At 38.6% G+C, this 27,849-nt stretch overlaps 1 protein-coding gene and 1 pseudogene across 3 annotated transcripts in view; both read right to left on the minus strand.

The window, feature by feature from the left end:
• Positions 1 to 2,306: 2,306 nt before the first annotated feature.
• Positions 2,307 to 19,928, minus strand: LOC148720182 (uncharacterized; annotated as a pseudogene). Its single transcript, XR_015993507.1, has 13 exons — positions 19,482 to 19,928; positions 17,297 to 17,365; positions 16,772 to 16,789; positions 16,084 to 16,526; positions 15,580 to 15,739; positions 14,630 to 14,656; positions 13,299 to 13,741; positions 12,883 to 13,042; positions 11,232 to 11,405; positions 10,922 to 11,084; positions 10,066 to 10,239; positions 5,768 to 6,204; positions 2,307 to 4,698 (listed from the first exon to the last, which is right to left on the minus strand). The product of XR_015993507.1 is annotated as an uncharacterized LOC148720182 (transcript).
• A 3,218-nt stretch (positions 19,929 to 23,146) lies between these two features.
• Positions 23,147 to 27,849, minus strand: part of LOC111319115 (inactive tyrosine-protein kinase 7) — a 344,836-nt gene continuing 340,133 nt past the window's right edge. For both annotated transcript variants that reach the window (XM_088739650.1, XM_088739651.1), the window contains exons 19-26: positions 27,365 to 27,481; positions 27,053 to 27,237; positions 26,161 to 26,280; positions 25,774 to 25,850; positions 25,621 to 25,661; positions 25,035 to 25,131; positions 24,580 to 24,676; positions 23,147 to 24,209 (exon numbers count right to left, since the gene is read on the minus strand). In XM_088739650.1, coding sequence (XP_088595776.1) covers positions 24,057 to 24,209; positions 24,580 to 24,676; positions 25,035 to 25,131; positions 25,621 to 25,661; positions 25,774 to 25,850; positions 26,161 to 26,280; positions 27,053 to 27,237; positions 27,365 to 27,481 — 887 coding nt within the window. In that variant the 3' untranslated portion in view covers positions 23,147 to 24,056. The remainder of the gene's footprint in view (positions 24,210 to 24,579; positions 24,677 to 25,034; positions 25,132 to 25,620; positions 25,662 to 25,773; positions 25,851 to 26,160; positions 26,281 to 27,052; positions 27,238 to 27,364; positions 27,482 to 27,849) is intronic.

Consider the following 27,849-nt stretch of genomic DNA (forward strand, 5'->3'; position numbering starts at 1 on the left):
GAAAAATAACTAAATAAGCGCCCCGTCCCTAATAAGCTCCTGCCCTTGAAGTGTCATTAGTTGATAAACACCCTGGGCTTTAAATCGAATCACTTAATCGATTTTTGCCTTTTGCCATCACGTTCGGGCATAAGCTTCTCTCTCTCTCTTCGTTTGGTACTATTGATAGAGAGTGCATTCAAAGTTCAAAGCCAAAAACAGATACCACACCAAGAAAACTTATTGCATGGTCTGAGAAGAAAAGAAAGAAGGAATGAAAAAGGACATTAAACATGAAAGAAAACTGCAGTTCGAGAAAAGTATCAGAAACCAAACAACTATACCAAAAAGCTTTGCAGTAATGCTTGTTGCACGTACGCGACTGAATGTACCCTTCACTTACAGGAAGGCGCGTGAGGACCATAGACCCAATTAAAGCTGTACTTAGTGCAAGAGATAACCCACTTGACCATGATGCTCTTGTTAGTTTCTTCTTTGCAATAGTTGCCACTTTAGGCTTTTGGTATGAGACATTTTGGTGTCAAATAAAGCATATGGTGGTTACAAGTATTGCCTGTATATAGTGGTTACGAGAATTGCCCGAACAATGAGCTCACCTTTGGCCTTCTCCTTTGGCTGATCCTCACGGCAGCCTATCGATTGCGAAACCCACCTTCGCTGTCAGCAGCTTTTATAGGCGACCATTATATTTATGTGGAAAATCATTTTGAAATCCCCAGAAATTGGCTCAAATTGCATTCAATTAGGCAATTATGAATTGATGACAGACCCATCTTTTGCGCTTTTGTAAAATGCAAATTGTCAATCTCATTACAATAACAGATGATGCTGCTCATGACAATAGTTACCAATTAGATAAATTTGAGAGACAAAAGCAAATTGTTTGTCACAGTCTTACTAATGAGCCAATTGTGTAACGCGTAACGTAGCTTCATGCAAGTTTCTGCTCATAAAACTCGCACAACTCACAATTACTTTGTTTGCTCTGACAAAGGGCTAACTCTCGAAATGTTCGCTTAGAAACCGTTTGTAGTGACCAACTCACCTTATCAACTCAGTTAAGAAAACCATATCATCCTATTATACCACCACTGACTCAGCTACACAGTTTTTTTTAGAAACTAAAACCTATTTTCGATTGTTTGAATGGCCAGTGTTTTATTTTGTTTTGTTTGATTGAAGGTGGTACCTTCTTTAGGAGTGCCATGTTTTAGAAGCTTAAAAGCAATTAATTCAATCAATCCACGTCGAAAAATTTGAAAAGTCACCGAAGGTAAATATCCCCATCTGCCAAAAGGAGTATTAAAACAATATGAATTCATATTCCCTACTTTCATACTCGATAACCTCCTTAGTTTGGAAACTAAGATATCTTAAAACTCAATTCAAATTAGAGTTAAGGTTTAATGAACGTGATCGCCGTAGCGATCGCCGACAACTTAAAAAATTAAGAAGAAAAAAGTTTGTAAATGGATCGTTGATGAAATTTTCTTTTCATAAGATAGTGATAGCTTTTGAATACCAAGCAAATAAAGCCGACGATAATCAATAGGCTATAATGATGTTTTGGTTTTACTATTATTCAGCGAATAAAAAAAAAAAAACACTTCGCCCTCACGAAAGGCTAACGCTCAAAACGCCAGCATTAGAAACTTTTGACGGTGGCCATTTTACATTATCAGCTCCGTTGATAAAGCAAATCATCTTGTTATAGCCCCCCCCCCCCCCTTCCCACCGACGCAGTTTCTTAGCAAATTACCCACTTTTAATTAATAGCACAGTGGAGGAGCCGCGTATCAAGTTCATCTCCCTGTAAACCCTAACAAGGTGATACTTGTTCGATTTTCAGTGACAGCGTTTCGCTTCTCACTGATATACAAACTTTTAAAATCCACTTTCAGGGCTCTATAATGATTAAGACAATTACTTATAAACGATAACTGAGGAAACTTTTTTGACTTAATAAACTTCTGTGGAGGATTTTGTGGAAAAGAAGGCACGCAAAACAAAAAAAAAGAACGGTCATTGAAGTAGTGTTCCTTTTCGGGTTTGTCTCGTGGCCATGGTTTGGATCAACAACACAATTCCTGTTTGTTTGATTGTTTTTTTTTTTTTTGAATCGACACTTAAAGCGTGGCCCTCAAAATAATTTTCTCACCTTGCCCTACACGTTTTAAATTTTTCACAACTTCGCCTGTTCCTGTTCGTAAGTCCGGCCAAACCTCTATGGTCATCGGCCCCCGTAACTTTGGCTTATAAATACAGGTGTTTAGTTATAATTGTAAAACTCCCTGAAGAAGTCAATCAATCAACAAATCAATCATATCCTTTATTTAAACACGATGAGGTTTAAAGCTGGGGGCTTGTGGGGTCGTGTGAATATGATTACAATAACAATAAGAATAGTGTCTCTTAAAATCACTCTACAAAATATACAGTAAGAATAATAAAGATGATTTACATTATTTATCTTTAAGTAAATTGACTACAGCGTTTAAAACATAAAAATAGTTAAAAGCATTTAAAATCTTGGTAGTGCCTGGGTAGTGACTGGACTGGCTGTGCGCTAAAATCGAGATCCTTAAAATAAGAGTCCTTCTTCACTTTGCGATAAAAAACTGAAAACTGGTCTGTGAAATGTTTCGAGACAGCGTTCAGACTAGCACCTCCTTAGCTAATGGAGTTTTTAAGAAACTGCGAGTTAAAACGCGGGACAATTATATCATTACTCCTTCGAAAGTTGTATGTGGTGCATGGTTTGTTTGTTAAGTATGACAGAGCCGTAGGTGCTTCACCTATAAACACGCTATGGAGTAGTTTAATTAATCGAAGTTTATAATAAAGGGTTAAAGTATTCCAGTTCGAAAGTCGGTAAACTTCCTCAGTAGGCATATCTCGGGGTAAGTTGTATATAATTCTGGCCGCCCTACGGTGAAGTACTTCTAGCGAATATAGAAGCTCTGCAGCCGCCCCAGACGACTAGTCCGTATATAACTGATGGTAGTATAATCTTGAAGTATAAGTCCAATCGGGCGTTTCTGTTCAAGAACGAACTCCTTTTCAATAGGCAAAGTTTGTTACAATATTATTTTTTACATTAGTAAGGTGGTGGGTCTATGAAAGTCTCTCGTCGATCGTACCACCCAAAAGACGAGAGTGTTTCGCCCACTCGATCCGATCCTCCCCGAATGTCGCCGAATTTAGTGGCCCGATGTGCGGTTTCTGTGCCTCTAACTGTCTACGACAGTTAGACGAAACGTGTCGGAAAATAAAAAAAAGTTTTACAACTACTGTTCGCAGAAACGCTGCTCACTAGTCTACATCTAAAAAATTAAAAAATTAATTAAAAAATCAAAAAGTAGTTCTCGTTTAATAAGAATTAAACATAATACGCCATAGAAAGTCTGTCGGTATGGCATTTACGCACTCGTCGGTTTTTATCAGAAATCTCATTAGATCGCTTCGCTCGCTCGCTGGATTACCGATACTACCAAGTCGTGGAAAAATACAATACGGACAGACTTTCCGCAAAGTATTCTGTATATACTATACTGTACTATACTGTTCTATACTGTAATTTACTATTACATGATCTTCTTTATTATGCTGGCACTGTTATTTAAACAATAGAGTGTTGGGTTTTCTGTAAGGGCAGTATGTTCCTTTCGTTAGGTTTAGTGAGACGTCGAGGAAGTTGAACGCATCGAGCACTTTTTCACAGCCACGACTTCTCCTCGTCTGTTTATTGCCGCTCCTAATCCCAGTTGAGCACTATAGTCGCAACTGCGAAGCAATGATGGAACAAGTTCGATTCAATTACTCGACGAAAAACATACCTGTGCCACCACGAAATGCATACCTCAAGCGCCGAATCGAAAAAATTGAAAGCGTCATCAAGCGAATGAGATGGAAGGCCTTTTTCTTCGACAGCAACCCTGATGACCAACAAAATCCCGACAATAAATTTGGCTTTAATTCCAGAAAATGCCCGCCACAGATTGAAGACATGGTCAACTTCGAAGTCGAGCTCTTAAACATGGTGAATAACATTAAATTCAGGAAAGTCTGCGATAAGTTCCAGAACCATCTAAACGAAGACATCAAAAAGATCAACAACTCGCCCAAAGTTTTCATCCCGGCCGACAAGACCAGAAACTTCTACGAGCTCGACAAACCCCTTCACGACACACTCTTAGCCAACAATAATTCTGCGACTTATCGTAAAGCAAATGCCGATGCGCCCAACTCTATCAACCAAGAAGCTAAACAAATAGCCACTGACCTCAACATCAAAGATAGAACAGAACGCTTCTCAACTAAACAGGCATTCATTACATTTAAAGATCACAAGGAAAACTTCCCTAACAAACCCACATGACGATTGATCAACCCCGCGAAGAATGACCTCGGGAAAGTAAGCAAGCGCATCCTCGATAATATAAACAACCGCATCCGTCAGCAAACTTCCTTGAATCAGTGGAAAAACTCTATGGACGTCATTAAATGCTTCGACAGCATCCCCGACAAACACAAGCACTCGTTCACTGTCTTCGATATCGACAACTTTTACCCCTAGATCACGGAAACCCTCCTCCTAGATGCCATCAACTACGCCAAAACCTTCACCACGATCGCCGATCAAGAGATCAACATCATCATGTACTGCCGTAAATCCCTCCTCTTCAACCACCACACCGCCTGGAAAAAGAAAACAAATTACAACATGTTCGACGTCACAATGGGGAGCTACGATGGTACCGAAATATGCGAACTCGTAGGCCCTTTCATCCTCGACACCCTAAGCAAAAAAACAGGTAACACCAACATCGGCCTCTACAGAGACGAAGGCCTACATCAGACCTGAAAAAAAAAAAATCAGGCCTGTACGGGACTCGAACCACTGACCTCTGCGATACTAGTGCAGCGCTCTACCAATTGAGCTAACAAGCCAACTGGGAGCAGGCCGTTAAGTTGATTCGTAATAAACCCGTGAAAGTGATAAATAAGATACAATGAATATATTTCAGTTCATATATTTCAGTTCATATATTTCAGTTCATATATTTCAGTTCATATATTTCAGTTCATATATTTCAGTTCATATATTTCAGTTCATATATTTCAGTTCATATATTTCAGTTCATATATTTCAGTTCATATATTTCAGTTCATATATTTCAGTTCATATATTTCAGTTCATATATTTCAGTTCATATATTTCAGTTCATATATTTCAGTTCATATATTTCAGTTCATATATTTCAGTTCATATATTTCAGTTCATATATTTCAGTTCATATATTTCAGTTCATATATTTCAGTTCATATATTTCAGTTCATATATTTCAGTTCATATATTTCAGTTCATATATAGTTCATAGAGGTCAGTGGTTCGAGTCCCGTACAGGCCTGATTTTTTTTTTTTTTTTTTCAGGTCTGATTTTCGCTATTGCATAAATAGCGCTATCTACTGCGAGGATCGTGCATTATACGTATCTAATACCGCAGTTCAAAATATATGAACTTCATATATTCATTGTATCTTATTTATCACTTTCACGGGTTTATCACGAATCAACTTAACGGCCTGCTCCCAGTTGGCTTGTTAGCTCAATTGGTAGAGCGCTGTACTAGTATCGCAGAGGTCAGTGGTTCGAATCCCGTACAGGCCTGATTTTTTTCAGGTCTGATTTTCGCTATTGCATATATAGCGCTATCTACTGCGAGGATCGTGCATCATAGTAGTTAACAGTAAATGGTGACTCACTTTAAATTCGTTTTCTATTCTCGCAGCAAATGCCTCGAAATTGAAGCTTTTGCCGGGATGTGTTGGCTTTCCATCTGTAAACACAATCATGACATTCGGTTTGTCTGGTCTGTCTCCCCCTCCCTCGGTAAACAGCTCGTCTAATGCCATTTTTAAAGCCAGATCGGTGCGAGTTTGCAAATGACGTTTTACAGGCTCATCGGCTATTCTCTCTAAGAGAGCTTCCTTGTCATGGTATTTTGAATTCGCGAAGGAAAACGCCAGGTCCGCATTCTTGTTAAAAGTGATGAGACCGAAGTGATCTTCTTCAGTTGCCGGGTTAAATTTCTCCACGAGGTCACACAAGAAGACGATAACTTTTTCCAGATTAGATTTTCCGACACTCTTGGATTTGTCGAGTACAATGCCAATGTCAAGTCCAGCTGTACACGGAGGACCTGTGGAAAAGTAACTTATTGGTGATGATTAAGTTGCAATGATTCATTCAACTCTCTATCTATTGTTGAACTATGCTCCATTCACGCACCTTGTCCGAGAAGCTTGGCAAGAGTTATGTTTTTATTTCTAACCGTATTTCGTCTTTCGATTTACCATTACCAAATTATCGGTCCAAGGAAACTGATTGCATCGATGTATGTATTATTTCTTGTGGCGTTTTGCAAATCAAACCAGAAGGTGGTAAGTTCGAAGCGCGGTAATGAAATAGAGAGAGATGTAAAAGAGATCGAGCAGAGTTTGGTATCTCCCTGATAAACCCTGAAAATAAATTTAAAGTATCTTAAAGAAATAGTAGTTGCCGAGGCTAGGTATGCGTTTGAATAGCTTGAACTACTTGCAGAATAAGACATCACGTCTTGAGTATCTTATTCGACGCACGTATGGAAACTGTAAAAATGAAATAACAATGCTCTAAAGTGCCCATAATGTCAAAAATCGTTTTTCGCTCATCTAATTCTACATTTCACCAAATGAACTTCACTGAAAAGTTTTTTCGATTTGGAAAAAACGCAATTTTTTTACGAATTTTGGCAAAGTTCAAAATTCTATTTTCTTGCAGTCGACCCTGGTCGCTGATCACAAGAATAACGTGCTCAAAATGACCACGTGACTGATGTCTGTGACGTAGGCTCAGGAACCTCACTTGACCTTAAAGTGCGTATAAATACACTGGTCGAGTGAGGGTCGTTTACGACTTTTTCTGGTTTTGACAAAGTCCAAAAATAAGGGTATTTTAAGGCCCAATATCTCCGATGAGCAACCACTTCTGATCATTATTCCCATATGGGCAGTGAAAGCCATCAATGGACTTCCAAAGTTAATAATAAAATTTCTGGGCAATTTATTTCATAGCTCGTGCTGACGTGAAATTTACATTTATTTCCCGCTTTTTAGTCTTTATCGTCAAAATTCCATACACCACATCTTTGTTTTATTAACTTGAAATAACTTGAAATTTTCAAGAAATTTCCCAGAGAGTATCGTTTAAACATGAACGAGGAGAGAATGTTTGAATAGCGCAAGTTGAGCCATTTTTGTGAAATTTTTTCGCAGCCATATTTTGATTATTCTCGAGGAAACGCAGCAGTTGATGATGAACATCAAGGGCGCATATAGTCGACATTTCTGACAAGAAATCTAGCAAGAAACTTAGTAGTACATACATGTCTCTGTGGTGCCTCAGTTGCAACTTTTGGCTTGATATCATTTGTTACTGTACCAAATTCGACTTGCTTCGTTGCCTTATTAAACGGAGACAGAGCTCTCGGAAAGATCCACCAAAATGATTGGTCTTTTACGGCGTGATACTTATCGACTTACGTGACATGTGTTGGTGGCAAGAAGATAACTTGATGCCCTAAAAGCTGATGTTACTCAAAAGGACAATCCGCCATCTTTGATCAGATCGCGCCTGCAGTTTTGTCCAGCGGTCAGCTCACATTCATTTGGCATGTTGTGTTTCTAGTCTACAAAGTTTAAAATGTAACAAAGATTAACGGCTAACAAAATATTTGACACGTTATTTTTTAAGCCTCAGATAGCTGCTGGTTCACCCAAAAGCAAATAAGCCGGTCATATATTGGTCTCCTATCAGCACAGGGAAAGAAAAGAAAATGGTCAAAAAACTGACACGGGGTTAACTACGGGCTCATGCAATTTTGTTGGTCTTTGAAAAAATTTACTTGCGCTTATTTATTCCAAACTGCACTCGAAATCATGTGATTATGTATTAATAATATACATTAAAAAATACGAGTTAGCTTCTCATAACTATACAGAAATTATTTTTGCGCGCCTCACGCGCAAAGATAATTCATTGAAACCGTGCAAGTGGCATTGACCTTGACATTGACCAATCATTCTGACCAATCAGAATGTCTGGTTTGTTACCTTCGTTGCACTGAATTAACCCTTTTCTGCACTGAATTAACTGTCTTCTGCACTGAATTACCTGAAAACTGCATTCATCTTAACTACCTGAGTAATTTTTTCGTGTATATTATTAAAAATGTAAGAAAGATTAACGGCTGATAAAATATTTGACTTTTTTATTTTTTAGGCTTGAGATAGTTGCTGGTTCACTGAAAAACAAATAAGCCCGTGATATACTGGTCTCCTCTCAGCACAAGGAAAAAGAAAATGGTTAAAAACCTGAAAGGCATATAGAAATCACTTACATATAATTCATCTAAGGTTTACTTCATACATTTGATATGTAATCTCTTGTAGCCGTCTATTGTAATATCTGGCTCTTCGTCGAGATGTACCTTAGAAACTGGTCAATTGCAAAAGTGCAGATTATTACTGAAAGGTGGGGCGAGGAAAGGGGGGGGGTTAACAATCGATTTCGTAGTAAGTATCAGACAGAAGTGTAATAGTCGCTCTTAAAGGTTACAAATAATAACCGACAATCCACTAATATTATCATCAAAATCCGGAAGAAAACCTCCTTCGTGTGCAGACGCTTCTACTTTTCTTAGTGACTCAAGTAGGCCGGACACTATGTTTCCCTGAACTCCTTTTTAAATCCGAACATATTAAAATGCACAGTTGGAAAAGCAGTTGATAAGAGAAACTGTGTACCATGAACGTCAGCATGCATTTCAAGATTGTCGGAGTGTCAGACTCAGCTACATTGTCAGATTAACGTTAATACAGGAGAGCAGGATTTTGCGACACCAACTCTCGTGCATTTGCAAACATCCCAGGAATAAAGTGATGGGAAAGGCAACTAGAATCTTCTCTTTCACATTTCGTGGATCCTCGTGTTTTCGCAAACGTCTCTGAGGTCGCCAGGGGGCAAACTTAGCAAGTTACTACAAGAAAGATTACAGTAAGCCAAAATTTGCAACCGAGGCACCACAGAGACATGTATGTACTATCAAGTTTCTTCCTAGCTTTCTTTTGTCAGAAATGCCGACTATATGCGCCCTCGATGTTCATCATCAACTGCTGCGTTTCCTCGAGAATAATCTAAATATGGCTGCAAAAAAGGTTCTCAAAAATGGCTCAACTTGCGTTATTCAAACATTCTCTCCTCGTTCATGTTTAAACGATACTCTCTGGGAAGTTTCTGGTAAATTTCAAGTTATTTAAGTTAATAAAACAAAGATGTGGTGTACGGAATTTTGTCGATAAAGACTAAAAAGCGGGAAATAAATGGAAATTTCACGTCAGCACGGGTTATGAAATATATTGCCCAAAAATTTTATTATTGATTTTGGAAGTCCAGCGATGGCTTTCACTGCCCATATAGGAATAGCGATCAGAAGTGGTTGTTCTTTGGAGATATTGGGCCTTAAAATACCCTTATTTTTGGACTTTGTCAAAACCAGAAAAAGTTGTCTTTACTTAAGCGAGAGGTAAGAGAAGAAATGAAATGAAAAAGTTAAAACAATTCAATTTTCTAGAAGTCTGATAGATATAGAATACAACCCAGTTGATTGGATTTGCAGACGGATTTTCAGTTTGCCGTAGCAGCCGGGAAATGGGGGTTTTCCCAGGGGACCATATATCTCCAGGGGAATTAAAAATGTTGACCTGTTATTTTCACACAGCTATTAACTCATGATACTCAGCATTTGTGCCAATTTGAGCCAAATCGGTGATTTGAGGTCTATCGCGCCTGCCCGGTTCTGCCCGGTTTTCTCGTGGACACGCTCTTAAGTTGTGATCTTTTGCTAAAGTTATAACATATTAATTGGTTAGCCCTGAAAATAATTAATTAAAAGAAAAATAATCATGTCTTCACCGAAACTGCGTCAGCGAGTCTTACGATAATTTAAATACTAAATACTCACGACATATTCCTTCATTCCATGCAACTGGTTTTACAACTGGTCCCAGCTCACTACAGTCCTTTCCACCGTGAGATGGTGGGGGATTGGTGCAGGTTCTTGTCAGTATTTTTTTCCCTTCTCCGCATGTCACACTGCACTCAGACTCAGACCACTCAGTATATCCACCATCAATCGCTATACACACACACAAAAAAGGGAACTTCTCGTATGCTTGCTTTTTCAAGTCACTATGATAACTGGTTAAGTTCAAACTAAAAAAATCATTTGCATTTGAACTAATTGCTATTAGCCTTAGGAAAGATTAGATTACATCTAGGCAAAAGAATTCTTGGATGGACGACTAGGCAGTCAGGTAAAAAAGAATCGAAGGGAGATGAACGTAAGGTTTCTCACTGAAATTGATCTTTTTCTTTACTTTATTATCTGGCTATAATTTGCCACTCTTTTGTATTAAATTTCATAATGCTTTTTTATTATACATCTTTCACGGTGTCGTTTTCATACTTTCCTTCAATTTAATTTGTACTGTGGTTTGTTAGCTCAGTTCGCAGAGTACTGCGCCGGTATCGCAAAGGTTATGGCTTCAAATCCCGTACGGGCCTGAATCTTTTTCAGGCCTTATTTCTACTACTTCATAAGTAGGGTTTATTATTATGGGGATCGCTTTCGTACATCCCGGTGGTAACTTGTTAAACTCAGGCAGTTTCCTGGACAAAAATTATGTTTATTGCCAGGTTTTTTAAAATGTTGAGACGGAGCGAGGACGAGGTGCTTTTTAACAGAATTGTGATTATATATATGAGGAATTTTTGTGCTCGTTATTCAGGAAAAAGAGAGCAGCGGTAAAAATACATACGGCATTTTGCTTCGTTGCACGAAACTTTCTTTACAGCTGGTCCCAGCTCACTACAGTTCTTTCCACCGTTAGATGGTGCAGGTTCTTGTCAGTGTTTTTGTCCCTTCTCCACACGTCACACTGCACTCAGACTCAGACCACTCAGTGTAACCACCATCAATCGCTAAGCACGCACAAAAATACAAAGGCTGCAAGTCCAATTGTGCTTCTTTCCATAAGTTACAGCATATGATCGGAGAACAAAAACCTCTTTAAATTTAATCACACCACTTTAACCATAGGAAACGCAAAGTGACAATAAAATACTCACGGCATTCTGCTTCGTTGCAGGAAACGGTCTTTTCAGCTGGTCCCAGTTCACTGCAGTCCTTTCCACCGTTAGATGGCGGCGGATTGGTGCAGGTTCTTGTCAGAGACTTTTCTCCTCCGCCGCACGACACGCTACATGTAGATTCAGACCACTCAGTGTATCCACCATCAATTGCTTTCAAGAGAGAAAAAATGAAAGCATGACTTTTACTTGATTATGCACCAGTCAATGTAAATCCCCGCACCCCCTGCCCAGCCGGGACATAGCGGGGCATTTGCGGGGAATTTTCCGTTATTTGACAAGCGAAAGGGCCGCAGGGACTTTGACCTCTTTTGCACGTCATCCAAGAACAGCGGGGGAGTGGACCGAGGTATTTTCCACCGAAGTGGACTGGGTCAAGATCGCTTGTCCGGCAAGATGGCGGCTTTTGGCCATGAAAAGAAGGTGATAGTCGTTTTATCTTAATCACCTTATATCTTTGGCTGAGTATGCCATCCGTCCTTAAGTTCTTTGTATAATTCTAAGAACACATAAATGTTTTGTGAACAAAAGGTTTTTCTTCAAAAGGTATTTTTTGTTTTGTGAACAAAAATCTTTTGTCACAGTTTTTACTCGTAACCCCCTAACCCTAACCCTAACCTACAGGACACTGGTATTGCGATGAGTGCCAACTGAGGGTTGACCAGGAGTAGGTCTTCATTGAAAACAAGAAGATGGAACAGGAAAGTTATATGCGTTCTTTAAACCCATTCTATGAATTTGTGTTTGTTCAAATTTTGAAATACATTTTGAACTGCTTTTACTAACACTTAACCCTCTTCTACTAGCATGTAGAATTTAACGTTTCTCTTAAATGTTAACAGTAGACTATAAATACACCACAAACATTTTTTCTATTGGAAAAGCATTGTATGCGGTGACGTGTGTTACTTGACAAATAAAGTTTAAACCCCTCATACTAGCCTGTGTCTTCCACTCAACAAGAGCGGGGGATGTGAGCGGAGTCGTTAGCTTCAATTAGAAGAAAAAACTGACCCTGGGCTGCTTGGAATTTTGCAACTTTAGAAGTGAGCGCTTGTCAAATTCCCCGCTATGTCCCGGCCAGGGGGGGGGGGGGGTGCGGGGGTTTACATTGACTGGTGCATTAGGAGGCTGTAAGGGCATATTAAATGTTTTGACTAAACACTGTTGTAAACACCAATGTGCTTTCACTGACTCATCGTTACTCATAACATCTCAAAACCACCCCTTCATTCACTTGCCTGGCTGGTCCGTTTCAATTATTTATACTTGAGACATACACAGCGGATGCACTCAGAAATAAGATCGACACCATTTTCTTTGCACGTCACCACCAATTCTATTTGTTACTCCCCTTACCTAGCAGTTTTCTGTTTTTAATGAGCTAATGAACGTCTACAGCTTGTAGGCAACAACGTACTAATTCCCTCTGTGGTGTAATGGTACTTACCAGATTACTTACGTATGTATTTTCAGTGAACGAATAAGCTTTCTCAAATTCAATTATTTCCTTTTGTAAATCATCATCTTCCTCTTAAATGCAGAGGCACCAGTTTATGTTTTAAAACCCAATGATGTTTCAAGTAACTGTTATTTCCAACATAAATTGAGAAGATCTTTCTGAGCTCACCACAGGTAGCTTCTAGAATATCGTCCAAATGTCCAGAGAGGTGGTCAAAATCAGGATACAGAAGCACTTTGCCATTCTTTCCTGCAATCTCTGACATTGTCTTTTTTTCTTTGAAAACCTTTTTTCCTACTCCAACGACAATTACGCTCACACCTTTCCTCTGTTTAAAAACAAGAGAATGAAACTTTATCCAAGTCACAAATTGCAAGGCTCTTATATGAGGTTCGTGTGCAAGTTGAAATCTTCGGGATAGTTTTTCACAGATTCTGAAGAAAGTTTACTAAGTTCCAAAGATAATTTTTTTTTCGGCGGCTTTCTTATTTCACGTCTACCTCTGAATATATAAATATTTCATTACTGTCGGAAACCTCTCAGTTAAACAGGTCTATTTGTTTTTGTTTTTGTTTTTTTTTTACCTCCAACACTTCAGTGGTATTCTTAAAGGGAATCCCAGGTCGTTTATCCCTCTTTGACTTATAGGGTTTACCATCTGTAAACATGATTATGAAGTTCTTAGCATATGGCCTGTCTCCTCCTTGTTCGGTAAACAACTCTTTGGCGGCAAGACCCATGGCAAGATCTGTTCGTGTTCCCCAGGCCTTAGGTATCACGCGTAATGTCTTCTGAACAAAGCGTTTTAATTTGTCTTCTTCGTGATATGGTTTATCGTGGAAGCTGCTCTGAATAGCGACTTCCTTTGCAAACGTGATGATGGCAAAATGATTTCCTGAAGGGGAAACACCTTTCTTTTCCACCAGCTCATCCATCTGTTTTATCTTTTTACTTCGCTGCCGCTTGCCTATACTTCTTGAAATGTCCTCCAGTATCGCGATATCCAGTTTTTGATCAAGACAGTCACCTAACCATAGACAGTATCATTCTTATCAATGATTTATCCCTGACATGGTCTAAATGCATACTTATTTCTACAGATAGATTAACTCGTTGTCCAGGATCCTGTGAGGAACATGAGTAAAGACATTTGCTGGCCTTAAGCAAAATATCTGGTTTATTGGTTCTATTGGTTTCCTCTATCTATCCCTTTATGCATAGATATCGGTAATGTGCACGATATTCTCTAATGTTGAAGCTAGTTATCTTCATCGCGCGCAGTGAACCTGATAACATTTACAGATAACAATGTGTTCAGGGAAACCGGCTTTGTCAACGATTCGGCAAAGCGAGTCTTCTGCAGATGTAGCTGTACTTAAAAATAACAGCACAATGGTCACTAAGGAGAAAAGTGCACGTTTCTTGTAGTCTTCTTTCAGCCACTGCATCGCGCACAGATTTCCACAATGGGTTCAATATATTTACTTTTGTCTACATTTTCCTTACCTAATTTAAAAAGCAAATTTTCTCCAGGAATTTGAAATAAACCAGCTTTAGTGTTCTCGTTTCAAAGACACCATTATGGCGGATTGTAAACAGCTAATGAGATATTCTTATTTACTGCATGGTGCATTGAATTCGATTACCAAAGAAAGCCCCTTTTGCACAAGAATCATGTCTGCTATTCGAGAAAACAACTGGTTCACACTTTTAGCTGTGCATATATCAAGGAATGGATACTAGAGTTGCTCTCGACTGCTCTATATCGGGCGTGCTCTCCAAACTTTCCACTTGCATCCATTCATCAGAGCCATGCATAAACCAATTGTTTCATGTTCCAGAGCTGATGACACTCGTTAGGTAGAAACTTTGTAGTCCCATATAATTACGTTAAAAATTTAGGAAGATTACGAACCTTCCGGCTGAGGTGTAGGTATTTCTTCTGCAAGGAATAAAACGATTAATTAGCGTGGATAATTAACTTTTTACAGTACCTATTAGATTATCACAGTTATATTAATGATAATGATAACGATAATAACGACTTCCACGGTGACAAAGGATGCTACTTTTATTGAAGGTGCACTCAGAAAGAAACCGAAGACAGCCATGCATCTAGAAACCTATCTACAAACCAAATCTATGAATTTATCTCCTAAAAATCCGTCAAAAAGAATTCCAACAAACGTAAAATGAATATAGCTTGGTGCAATTTTTTCCAGGTGTTCTATTGTTAGCTCTGTACGATTTTCTGATTGTTTGCAGTCGACTGCGCCGCACTTAAGGTGCCCCCTGGTAATTTTATTTTATTTTAAGGCTCAGTCAGCCCCTTTAATGTTTACTTACCAATCGCTAACAGCTACGCTGAACGGTTCTAGTTAACAGACTCTTAACACTATCTGACGTTTCGAGCGTTAGCCCTTCGTCGGAGCGAATAGAGGAATTGTGGGTTGTGTGTGCTTTTAAAGGCAGAGAATGGTGCTACGTTATAAATGGAGCTACGTTTTAAATGGAGCTACGTTTTAAATGGAGCTACGTTATAAATGGAACTACGTCGTAACTCCATTCTCTGCCTTTAAAAGCACACAATCCACAATTCCTCTATTCGCTCCGACGAAGAGCTAACGCTCGAAACGTCAGCTTTTGTAATCATTACGGTGGCCAATTTACCACTTCAACTTTGCTGATATATCCAAATTATTTCGTTACTCCCACTGACGCAGCCCCAAACAGTTTCTTTCGAAACTATCAGCCTTTATTCTTAACACTATCGGCCGATTTAAAGAAAATGTGTTTACCATACAAGTTCAAAATAACTATTCTAAACACACTGAAAGATAAAGCAATTTGACAAGGACAGCTTACCACATGTAGCTTTTACGATGTCGTCCAAATGTCCGGGGAGGTCATCAAAATTAGGATACAGAAGGACTTTTCCCTTCTTGCCTGCAATCTTGGACATTGTTCCTTTTTCTTTACGTACCTTTTTACCGACTCCGACAACAATTATGCTCACACCTTTTCTCTGTAGAAAGACAGTGATTATGATTTTAACAAGGTTATGAGCTGCAACAATCATTCTAATATCAGCTTAACGCACGTGATCAAATTTTGGAACGTTCTGAAGTTTTTGCGAGAGAATTCAAAGTGTCAATTTCCATAAAATGATACACGAATTATCATTCAAGTTGGTCTGTATTCATTGTTTGGTATGGTATTTTCCACAGCAAAGCGTATTTACGTTAATGTTGTTAGCTCCCCGAATGTGATCGAAAATTAAAAAAAAAAACAAACAAAACTTGCCCTCAAACAAAACGAAGAGCGAAAACGGAATCCTTTCAGTTAAACTGGTCTGTTTGTTTTTTTTACCTCCAACACTTCAATGGAATCCTCAAACGGAATCTCAGGTCGTTTATCCCTCTTTGACTTATAAGGTTTCCCATCTGTAAACATGATTATGAAGTTCTTAGCATCTGGCCTGTCTCCTCCTTGTTTGGTAAACAACTCCCTGGCGGCAAGATCCATGGCCAGGTCTGTTCGTGTTCCCCAGGCCTTAGGTCTCACGCTGACTGTCTTCTGAACAGAGTGCTTTAATTTGTCTTCTTCGTGGTATGACTCATCGTTGAAATTGCTTTCGATAATGTCTTCCTTTGCAAAGGTTATTACAGCAAAATGATTTCCTGACGGGGAAACACCTTTCTTTTCCACCAGCTCATCGATGAGTTTTATCTTATCACTGCGTTGCCTGGAGTTCATACTTCGTGATACGTCAGCCAGAATTGCGATATCCAGTATTTGATCTTGACAGCCACCTACCGGTAGTAACATTATTAATTATTAATTATTAATTATTATCCTTTTGTGAGTCGACGTGCAAACAAAGTTACGCAGCCTGAGGAAAAACTTCGTGTCTGGCATGTTGCGCATGGTTACAGCACAGATTAAAGTTGGCCTTTAAGATAGCGCACGACATAATTGTACTGAGCCGATACACTCTTAGATATCTGTTGCGTATAATTGGGTCTGATATTCATGGGAAAAATGCAAAATAACAAACCTTCTGCCTGAGATAAGTCTGGGGATGAAAAAGAAATGAAATACTATTCATTATAATACCCAAAAACAATATAAAATGAAATATTGATGCTGGTATCGTCCTAAATGATGTGGTCCTAAGGATCTCGAGGGCAACTAAGACACAAGTCTTTTTTAGAACAACTAAAATCATAACAAAGATGTTAGAGCGCAGACAAAGCGTTAAAGGCTAGTTTGACCGGTGACCAACTCAAGGCCATGTGACATTGTGGAAACAACCCTACAGATCTTTTAAAAACCCGTATAGTTATGAATAGTGATGATGATGATAATATAGATAATGACCATGTATCAGTGACTGTCAATAACGTTTGATCGGTTTGTTTGATCTCCCCAATAAGATGTCGGTTGAAACAGTTATAATCTCTTATGATAACTCGAACCCTGCTAGCTCGAATCATATTCCTTTCCATTGGGAGTTTGAGTTAGCGGAGTCCCTTTGTAGATGATTCCTCTGTACAAAATTTACGCATAAAATGCTTCCTACCTGAAGACAGGGCCAAAGTTAAGATGATACAGACCCAAAAAGTTTCCATTGTCAACAATTGCTCGAATTCTGGAAGAAAATAGCAGTGAACATTAATTCATAGTGTGACATGTGCATGCTTTAATTTATGATTAGATTCCATTCATGATGAACAAAATTACTATTGCAAATATCACCCACATGAGGGAGCCCTCGGCCCCTTCATTAAAATTGATTCTGCTACATCAAAACGCTGGTCACTTTGTTTGTTGGCTTTTTCAGCCACAACTCACCAGGTGTGATGTTCGCCGGAATGAAAAGCTTTGTTGAGTGACTTAGAATATGATTATATCGGTTGAATTCTGTGATGACCTTAATTCATGCCAGTTAAACTCCAAACTACAAAACGTTCCCTTACAAAATGCTCATCCTCTCCAAGTTCTTTGCCATAATATCAACATTTGACATTAAACAACCTGGTTACCCTTCATTGACGACTACACCGAAGATGTGATGTTTTTAGCATTAAATCCTAAGCGATAAATGTGAGAAAATTTCGTCGAATTATCCATCACGCGATCTAAGTTATTCTGTCATAAATGCGTTGATTTATTCTTGAACAACAGGTTTTTAATGAATACTTAAGAAGCGACTCATTTTTTGTTACTATTTTCCTCATAGCAACACTGATGACTAGAAGGGCATATTTCTAAATTCGAACCTGTCAATTGTTACGAAGATTGTTAAAATATCGGAAACGGGTGACTTAAAGTCCACGGATTCGAACCACTCATCTACATCCCTGAAACGTCATGTCAACCAGGTGGGCTTCAGAAGTGAAGGACTGTACTCCGATTTTTTTTTCATTTTTTTTTTTTTTTTTACTTAATACGTATCTTTACCATCGTTTCCTATTCGCCGTGGGCTGTGACGGGTCGCGAAAATGTTGGGAACGCTTTTGAAGGTTTACTAAATGTTCTTCGCAGCTGGAGTGTGTGTATCACGGCTCGGTGATTTTCCCACAAATTGAAATCTCCTCTCGGGTCGTTGATCACAGAGAAATGAAAGAGTACCCAAGGGTGTTTTTGCATTTTTATAGGGCAGCATTTCGGGGTGGTTCTACATGGCCCCATTATCCTTTAGCTCCAATTCCTTGTTGGATCAATACTCTCACACTCTTCCGTTTGCTTGCTCAAAAATACACATAGTTTCAAGAAACTGGATGATCAATCGCTTCTCAGCAAATTTTGATCACGATTCGTTTTGATGCAAGGCTAACATAACAACGAGACAGCTTCTTACAAACACCCTTCTATCTAGCTTAAATGCCTTAGACCTCCTTGTAAATGAGAATGTTGACCATGTTCCTTACACGTATCATTGAAAGATAATCAGTACGAAGATTACGTTTTTTGTGCAGTTTTCAATAAATATGACCATCCAGGTTTTTTAGATCGGAGACGAGATTACATTTACGCCTTTTTATCAACTTTAATTTACGCTGGTTAAGGACTTAGCATTAAACCAGTTATCTGAAAGCTGTTTCCATCTCATCATAGTAAAATCAAACTTTTCTAACCCTTGTTACATCGTAGAGCACACTGCACCATGAAGTGGATGTTTTACCCTTAAATCAAAAGTCACGTAACAAGGACATTTTTCGACAGCACCCACCAACAGTTACGTCCATATGCTTATGTACTTGCAATTGTTTGTTGGGCTGGAACACTATTTCTCGGATAATGGAAACTTCAAAGAGGTACAAGTACAAAAGAATGAAAGCAAACGCACTTTTGAAATCTTTTTTCAACCGACCCCAGATGAAACGGACAATTTAGCTTAGTTTCGGGAATTTGACGGATTTAAATTTATGCGAAATACCCGACCGAAGAAGTGAACTTCTAAAGAGCTATTTGTGTCAAGTTTCTTTTAAGAACTTCCGTCCACAGAATGGAATAGATCTCCCTTTTGGATAAAATTAGTATTCTCAGACTGAAGACAACAGAAAAGAACTCCGTAACTGGCTGGGCGTAAGCAAAACTGAAGAACTGCTTGATTGTTTCCTCAATTGAACTTCCGTTTATCGACGATAACGTGCGGTAAAACCTCGTTCTCGACTTCTTTATGCCGACTGAAGCGAAAAGGCAAAGTTGATATTTTGGAATTAGTCCGGAACAAACTATTAGTGAAAGAGCATGAGACTTACCTTTCAAGGTGTAATAAACTGATTTCGACTTCAAGCAAATGACGGTAAAGATGAGTTCCCACAACAATCTTTTCAGATGTGTCTCCTGCGTATGTAAAATTAAATTTTTATTATCTATTCCTATTGTTCGCAACATGATAGGCTGCGCCATGATCATGACATCCCCTCAGAACTCGACAAACTCGCAGTCGGGGTCGATAACGGTTCGGTGATTTTCTAAGAAGTCTCCCTGAGGGTACTTGATTACCAAACAAAAAACAGCTCAGTTAATTAACTCGGGAGACTATTTAGAGAAGTGTTTATCCCTCAAGAAATTTGAAAAATAACAAGAGAGCACTCCCCTATTTGCAACATTAGGTAGGAAGGGTGGCAACGGTGATCACTGTCAAAATTAGTCATTGTATCATGCTGTTTAACTTAATGTTTTAGACTTGTAAATTGACACTATGCTCTTTGTCTTCTCTATCCAACGATTCTCTTATGTGTTTTGTCAGCTATCGTGCACATCAAGAGTAAAGTCATCCACAATTGAGTTGCACATCTAGCTATTGTTGTTATTATATTGGGCGAATTCGTATCATGCTTGCGTCGAATCCTACATGGCACTCACTGGACAAAAATTGAACGTCTGAGCATAATTAGTAAAGGAGACTGCTCCCTCTATTAATTATGGTCTGAGACAGGGAAATTGTTACTAAGCGGACAACATATATACGCGGGGGGATTTAATGTAAGAATTTTTGAGTATAAGGGAGAGAAAGTCCAGTGATATTATGGGTTTCTTGAACTCAAATTTCAGTTTAGGGGTGCAAGTCATTCATTAGTCCATAGTTAATAGAGGGAGCTAACTATGATTAGTAAGTGGAAGTCGTTTGCCATTTCTTCGTTAGCTGTTTGGGGATGGCTGTGACCGATGTATCTTTTCTTCTCTTTATAGTATCGTAAAGAAGCCGCGACAAGCTTTTGATGTGCGCGGTATATAAATATTATTATTATTACTCTACGGACTGACGAGGGTAGTATTTTCAATCTGTCCACGAAAAATATAGCTTAAATGCCAGAGATGATGGAACCCACCGAGTAGCCTTATGCTCAGCGAGATATTTGGTTTACAAAAGTGAGGTACATATTGGAAATATCTTGGACATGACTGTGAAAAGGTCCATGCCATCTAGTTTGGAGAGATGGAAAATAGGGTTCTTGATTCTGTGGACAATGTTGTCGATGGCTCATGGATGTATATTATCATCAGGATGTTACATCGAAACTGAAAGAATTCAATATTGTCTGGGGGTTTTGTATCTAGTGACATTTAAAGTGACATGAACAGTCAGAGTTACAAAGAGAGTGACGGCGTCACTGGAGGCGAAAAAGAGGGGAAATAGACAATGGGATTGAAAGGGAGATTTACGGTGCTATTGCCAGTTAGATAAACAGAGGTAGTGACAGTGACAATGAAAGAGACGGCGCCAGTGACAATGGCCGAGACAGTGTGAGTAACAGTGACCGTGGCACAGACAGTGACAGTGAAGTGTGACAGACACAATGGGAATATGAGAGAGAGAGAGAGTGACAGACAGAATGAAAAAGACAATGACAGAGACAGCGAGGAAGACAATGATAGTGAAAGAAAAATCTAAAAGGAAAAAGTTTGTCACAGTGAAGTGACAGTGACTGAGCAAGGGACAGTGAAAGTAACAGTGAGAGAGATGTAACGGTGAAACCATCAACGACAGTGACAAAGACACAAGTGAGTAACAGTAACAAAGGCAGACACTAAAAAAGTGACATGGACAGTGACAGCGACATTAACAGTGACATTGATAGTAACAGTAACAGTTCCATCGACTGTTAAGAGACAGAGACAGTCATAGCGAATATACTGAGACAGTGAAAGAGACTGGCCTAGGGACAGCAACAGTGACAGCGTCAATCACAGAAACGGAGACAGGGACAGAGACCTAAAAAGAGGTGGTAACAGTGACAGTTACAAGGTAGTGAAGCAAAAGAGACAGGGGCTGAGATACTGACATTCAAATTGACAGTGACTATGATGGTGACACTGATAGCGAGAGTAACACTAACAAAGAGATAACTACTGAAAGGGGGCAAAGAAAAGGACTTCAAGGCGTTTTCGGGTTAGTTCGAGGTAGTTAGGATAAACGGCGGGAGCGAAGAAGAAAAAGTGGATCAACTTGTTCTGTGCATGAGGGATAAAGTGCGTATGGTCATGTCCCAGCTAGGTTCTTAAAAGTTTATTGCAAGTTTACGAGTTGAAACACAAAACTACAGCGAGTCGAGGCGAGAGGCGGTTTAAAACGAAACTGATCATTTAATTTAAATCTAGCAAATAAAGTATAAGGTAAAATGTTATCGATGCAATCGATAATATTAATGTTTAGTCATTTACCCCCATGCATTTCTAGTTAACTTTTAATTTGTCAAGAAATAAATTGAAAGTTTCTTAACACAGCCCACTCATTGAAATATTGAGAACTGTACTGTTTGCTATTGAAAGTGACCTGCACATCAAAATTAATCATGAGAGAAGTCCACGCATACTCACAGCTCGATTGCACATACCTAACATATGACGGGCCTTTTAAATCAATTGCCAGTGTCGGTGTTCTTGTTATTAGCTTATATCAAGAACAGAAGATTCCCAAACTATGCTAAGAATGACAGTTCCTTCTGCCTTATATTCTTATTTATTAATCAAGGCCCAGACTGACTACACAATGGGTCACCCTTGGCAATATTCCATGAAGCTTGATGTTGAAATTTTCACAACGCTTTCGCCTTCCACTTTATCCCTTAACATACCGGTTCGCTGAGTTCGCGACCCATGGACTGAAGCCTTTTCATCCGGGTTCTCATGATGTCTCAGTCTATTAGTAGTCATATAGAGCCTGAATGAATTTACATTGCAACCTAATTTTTATATTTTTCTTCTATCATGAAAAACAAATGTTCTTTGAAGTTCAGGTGTCCTCTCATAAGTCTTGGTTTATCAGCGTTCATTTTAGCTGATGATCACGGGTGCGAATTGACCTGGAGTTCGGGTAAGAACGACACAAACTGAGTACGAATCGTCTGAGTGCAAAGCGTCCGTGGGCATGAAACGACTGAATACCACATTAGTCTTACCATCTTGTTGTAAAATTTAGCCCCACGACTAATATTAACAAAACCCCACAGTGGTTAAGGTTTGTTGTCGAAGTTTTATCGCCGCAGGGTTTTAAAGTCTTTTCCAGCAAGATAGAATCGCAGACGTTGACTAAAAATAAGTTCAGTTATTGTGTGTTCCCTCAGATATATAAATGTGAGAATAGAAAGAAATTATCGGCCAGGAAGTTCCCTTTCGCACGTAACACTCTCTCCAGGTTTCGCTCAATACATTTGAACAAGAAAGTGTGGAGCTTGCCAGTCACAAAAAAACTATAAAGAACTGCAAAAGGAAAATCGGTCTTGACTTTTCTTTCCTGAAAGGTGGAAATTTTCAATATGATTAAATATCATTTAATAAGTTCAAAATGTCCGCTCAACTTTCACCGAAAACAACCCAGGTGGGGTCATTGTTGACCTCGGAACGTCATCTGTGAGGAACGCCCGGCAAGGATTTGTATATCTGGAGTGGCTCAATAGTAATATAACAGTGTGAAAAATGTCATAAGATATGCCTCTTTTATTGCAGATATTATACAGAGTGCTTTACATTATTTAAAAATAAAAGCTTAGTGTGTTTCCACAATGTACAGAAAAAAACGCTCATCCTTGCTCTAACAGAATTTCCGGCCATTTTCAAATGAGCGGTACATTATAACAAAGGTGTACATCATAACAAAGGTGTTCCTATCAGCCACAACCCCTCTGAATATCGCTTTTTGTTTCTTGTACGAGTCGAAAACAATAGGAAAAGAATTAATTTAAGCAACACTCTATTGAGACGGTTCTTTCCGTTTATGAAAAAGCTTTTCAACAATAACAGCAAAACGGTTGTGGTAAAGATGTCAATAACAATGCACTTGATTGTTTTCCGATATCAAAATTTAAACAATTTTTACGACTCATGCAATACTACATTACAAGATATGTCACCCAATCAATGATCTTGTCGATAAATGACACTTAACTGAAAGGTAAATACATTAGTTGTAGTTTATGCTCCATGACTAAATCAATACTAAACTACTAAATATCTTTACAAGTCTTTATCACCAACAGGGAATACTTCCTCAGAATCATTGCTGACAAATCTTCGTATTGTTTCAGATATAACAGGAGTAAATAGTTTGTTTAATACAGAAAATTAAATAAAAGAGCTGTTTTCTAATTTCTTATTCCTTTTTTTAAGTCCAGCCTCAATCAGCTGGATCTAAATTGAGTTGTTTATCAATTGCAACTTACTAAAAAACTGACTAAAAAGTTTGTCATTAAGGACACAGCTTTAGTTTATTCTAACTGAACGAGACCCTTAAATTATCACCATTATCATCAATACACATTTTCTAATGCTTGATGTACTACAAAATCCTAGCAGCCAGGTTCAAAATGCAGTATTCAAAATGACAGTGTCTAACGACGATCGCTAGCCCATTTTCCCAATCTCTTTGCCGCGGCGTTCGTTGTAGCTCGAGCTTTTGGCTCGGCATCTTCATCTCCGAGATCTTCAACCCTGGAGTATTTGGTCGTGTCATAGGATCCCATGTCGAGAAGGTGCAGATATGTCTAAAGGGGTAAGCAATAAAAGAGGAATACTCATGAGCGTCACAATGTTCTCTGACGTCAAGTCAGGTAGAAAATGAAAATGACCACTTCAAAGTACAGAAAGGACCCTCGATTTAAAGACACACAAGGTTGGGAAGAGAAGCTAAGTATAGGGAATGGCGGGAGGGATGGAGATTGATGGGTTCGTTGGCACGAGAAATCTTAGCGCGCTTTATGTTTAAGAGCGTTTTTGTGTCAAAAATTAAATAACATTGATAACCTAAGACAAATAGGAAGAAACGTTACACTAGCAGGAGCCTTCGGTGGTCCAGGAAGGGTTAAATAATCACTGAACCCTAAGTGAAGGACGTGTTCAAATCATGCTACAAACCTCTTCACGAAGGTAGGTATCCATTCTTTTGCGAAGATTTTCAAAGGGAGGACGAAAGTCGGGGTTAAAATTCCAGCATCTTTTCATTATAGCATACCTGGAATTAAGGAATGAAGGTAAATACAGGATTGTGTATTAATAATTAAGCGATGACCATCAACCCAGAAATCTTGAAGTCTTTGCCATATAATGGTTAAATGTTAAGAAATGTCTTCCTAGACCAACGTGAAATTGATATTTTCAAAAAATTTGAAAGCGAAAAGAAAACCCTTAACAAAACCAACTAATGGCCACTGTTAACTTTTTTTTCATTTAATTAACAGAGTTCAATAACGAGAGGAGAAATCAGATTAGACTCAAGACAATGTTTTTCCACGAAGGAGGGGAGGGGGGGGGGCAATTGGGGGATTTAAAATGAACCACAATGTTTTATAACTTGATAAAGCAAGACTCACAGTTTATCATCAACATGATCGGGCTTTGGAAGTTTGTAGCCACGTGTCACCTGTGCAACTACGTTGCCTTCTGACCATCCGTCATAAGGAATTCCTCCTGTAAATGAATAAAAAATGTGCCTGTGATACTCCAGAATATTTTGTTAAAAAAATATTGAGATTTAAATCAGAGAGATTCACTTCTAGTGCTTGATCAGAGCATTCCAAAAATGGTGTTTCCTAACCTGATACTTAATGAAATTGATGACCACTTTTCTATTACGTAATTGCTAAAAAATGGGAGTTGTTTGTCATTTTAAGTCGCACACAAAATGATACCCGTCTTGTGTGATAGTAAAAGCGAGGAAAGTCCCGAAACAAAAGAGATTGAAACTTTGACAATCTAAGCATGAGTCATCAGTGAAGTCAATTTTGGTAAGACAAATTTATTTGTTACAGCTCATCAAACTAACGTCGACCGCTGGAGTCTGACAGGCATTGACACTGACTAACGAGTTCCACATACGATACTTACAACATTTTCAGACATTGACGGCCCGGATGTATAAATATTCGTTATTTTGTTATTGAACATACTTTGACTTACCAAGGGTAACTATCTCATACAGAACGATTCCGTAAGACCACCTGAAAAATATTTCAAAAAAATATTGCCAAGTGAGAGTTGGATATTAACTTGTAAAAGATAAAAAAGCCCAATAGATGAGCTGCTCAGTGCAAGACTATACGTCATACATACACGTCGCTCAAGGTGGAAAGTCCAGCAAGATTTCCTAACAAAAGTTCTGGTGCAGTCCATTTAATTGGCAGACGGCCCTGCAACGACAATCAGTGCTATCATACCGGTTTATTAGAAAGGACATCTTGCATGCAAACAATCGTAAACACTACGAATTGTTTGGCACTTCAGGTGGGCGGTACACTCCTTCTAGGACTTTCAAGTGTCAAAATTTAGCAGTTGTCATAAATTTAAAACAGTAAAGTCAACAAACTCAGTTGCTGTGGCATAGCAAAACGTAGGACCATCTTTGCAGTGAAGGCGAATTTTAAACAGAGTTAGTGCTAACCTTAGGAATTTGTTTGCGAGTGGCACTGTAAAAAAGGTAAGACAAAGAAGATCTTCTACCTTTTTGGCATTTCCATGACCATATTTGAAGTTTTGATATGCCATGCCAAAGTCGGTAACTTTGCACACATAGTTGTTGTCAAGGAGGATGTTTCGAGCTGCCAGGTCACGATGAATTATCTACCAAAAGAAAAAGATCCAAAGTGTAAACCAGAGGAAAGATTATGTACATGTTTGCATGGTTTTACAGTAAACTTCAACCGACAGAAAAAATTACAATCATACAAACTCAACTACTTTATTACACAACGTGTAATAGGAGCGACTCAAATAGACAATGCTGACAGTAATTATCCTCAATAACTTACTTAAGCCCTCTACAAACGACAGTGTATATCTTATCTCACCACTACCTCAATTTCAGAGTTTTCTCCTAAATTCCTTGAGATGAAAAGTCTTCCAGAGCAGCTCTCTCTATTTTGGTATAGCGTTCAGACAGGGGGTCTTTTCCGACAACAGCAACAACTCCTACACGACTGAGTCCTTATATACATTTACAAAGTATTCCGGAACATTCCAGAAGCTTACAATACAAATATTTCGGTAGTATTACATCATAACAACAAAACCTAACAGAATATTCTAGAAGGTTCAACAGAAAGCTCATGCAAGTAAGTCCTCTTGATACTTATCCATATCAACGGGATGTAAGAACTATTGTTCCTACGGTTTTCATTACAGACCAAAGAAATACCAAAATCACCGTGACATCAGATGACCCATTAACAATACTGAAAGAACCCTTGGCCTTCAGAAACATTCAGAATATCAAACCTGCTTTCAAAAATGTCGTTTAATTTAGATTTATCATATTGAAGACAATCAAAAGGTATAAAAATTCTTACTATTTATCTGAGGAAAAATTGAATGTAGTAGCATTTTGTTTACTTACTCCCCTTGATCCAAGGAATACCATACCAGCGGCGATTTGTTTGGCAAATAGCACAAGGTCGTAGTTGTCCAAATCTTGAGCTCTTCCTTCTCCAAGATAATACCGATCCTTAATTCCTCGGCACTTTCTCATGTAACCAAGCAAGTCACCACAAGGCAAGTATTCCATGATAAGGATTGGATGAACTTAAAATAACGCACAAAAGGGAAAACAAATCCAACAAAAAAAATTAAAACAAACAAAAGTTACAATCTCACACAGTCAAAATGTAACTGCATATACCAAGAATCATGCCTTAAACTGAATATATACCTTGTCTGGTGACGCAGCCAATGAACTTCACTATGTTGGGTTGATTGCTTTCACAGATAATTTTTCCCAGCTCGATCTCTCTCATCAAACATTTCCTTCCTTCCTCCCCCGCAGTGGCTACAATAAAAACGATATGCTTTACAGCCAGGGAAAAAACTTATTGACGAATTTTCTCGCGGTTAACAATAGAAAACTTTGGGTACGGATTTAGACCTCACATTTTAGGAGGTCTTTGAAGCTCAGTTTGTGGCGCTCACACCTGCGAAAATGGAACTGATTAGTGATCGAATCCTTTCTTACTATTGAAGCACATGCTTGCTATCTTCAAATGCTTTATTTCTTCTGAAACTTTTATTTTCGTTATTATTAAAAATGACTTTGCATGAATCTCTCAGAATGCCTTAGTTGACCCGTGATAAACAACCATTAGAAGTGCCAAACAGGTTACCCTTGGCTGTAAAGTATTTATCTACGTGATTTGAGGA

This window comes from Stylophora pistillata, chromosome 11, assembly GCF_964205215.1.
Source record: "Stylophora pistillata chromosome 11, jaStyPist1.2, whole genome shotgun sequence".
NCBI lineage: Eukaryota > Metazoa > Cnidaria > Anthozoa > Scleractinia > Pocilloporidae > Stylophora > Stylophora pistillata.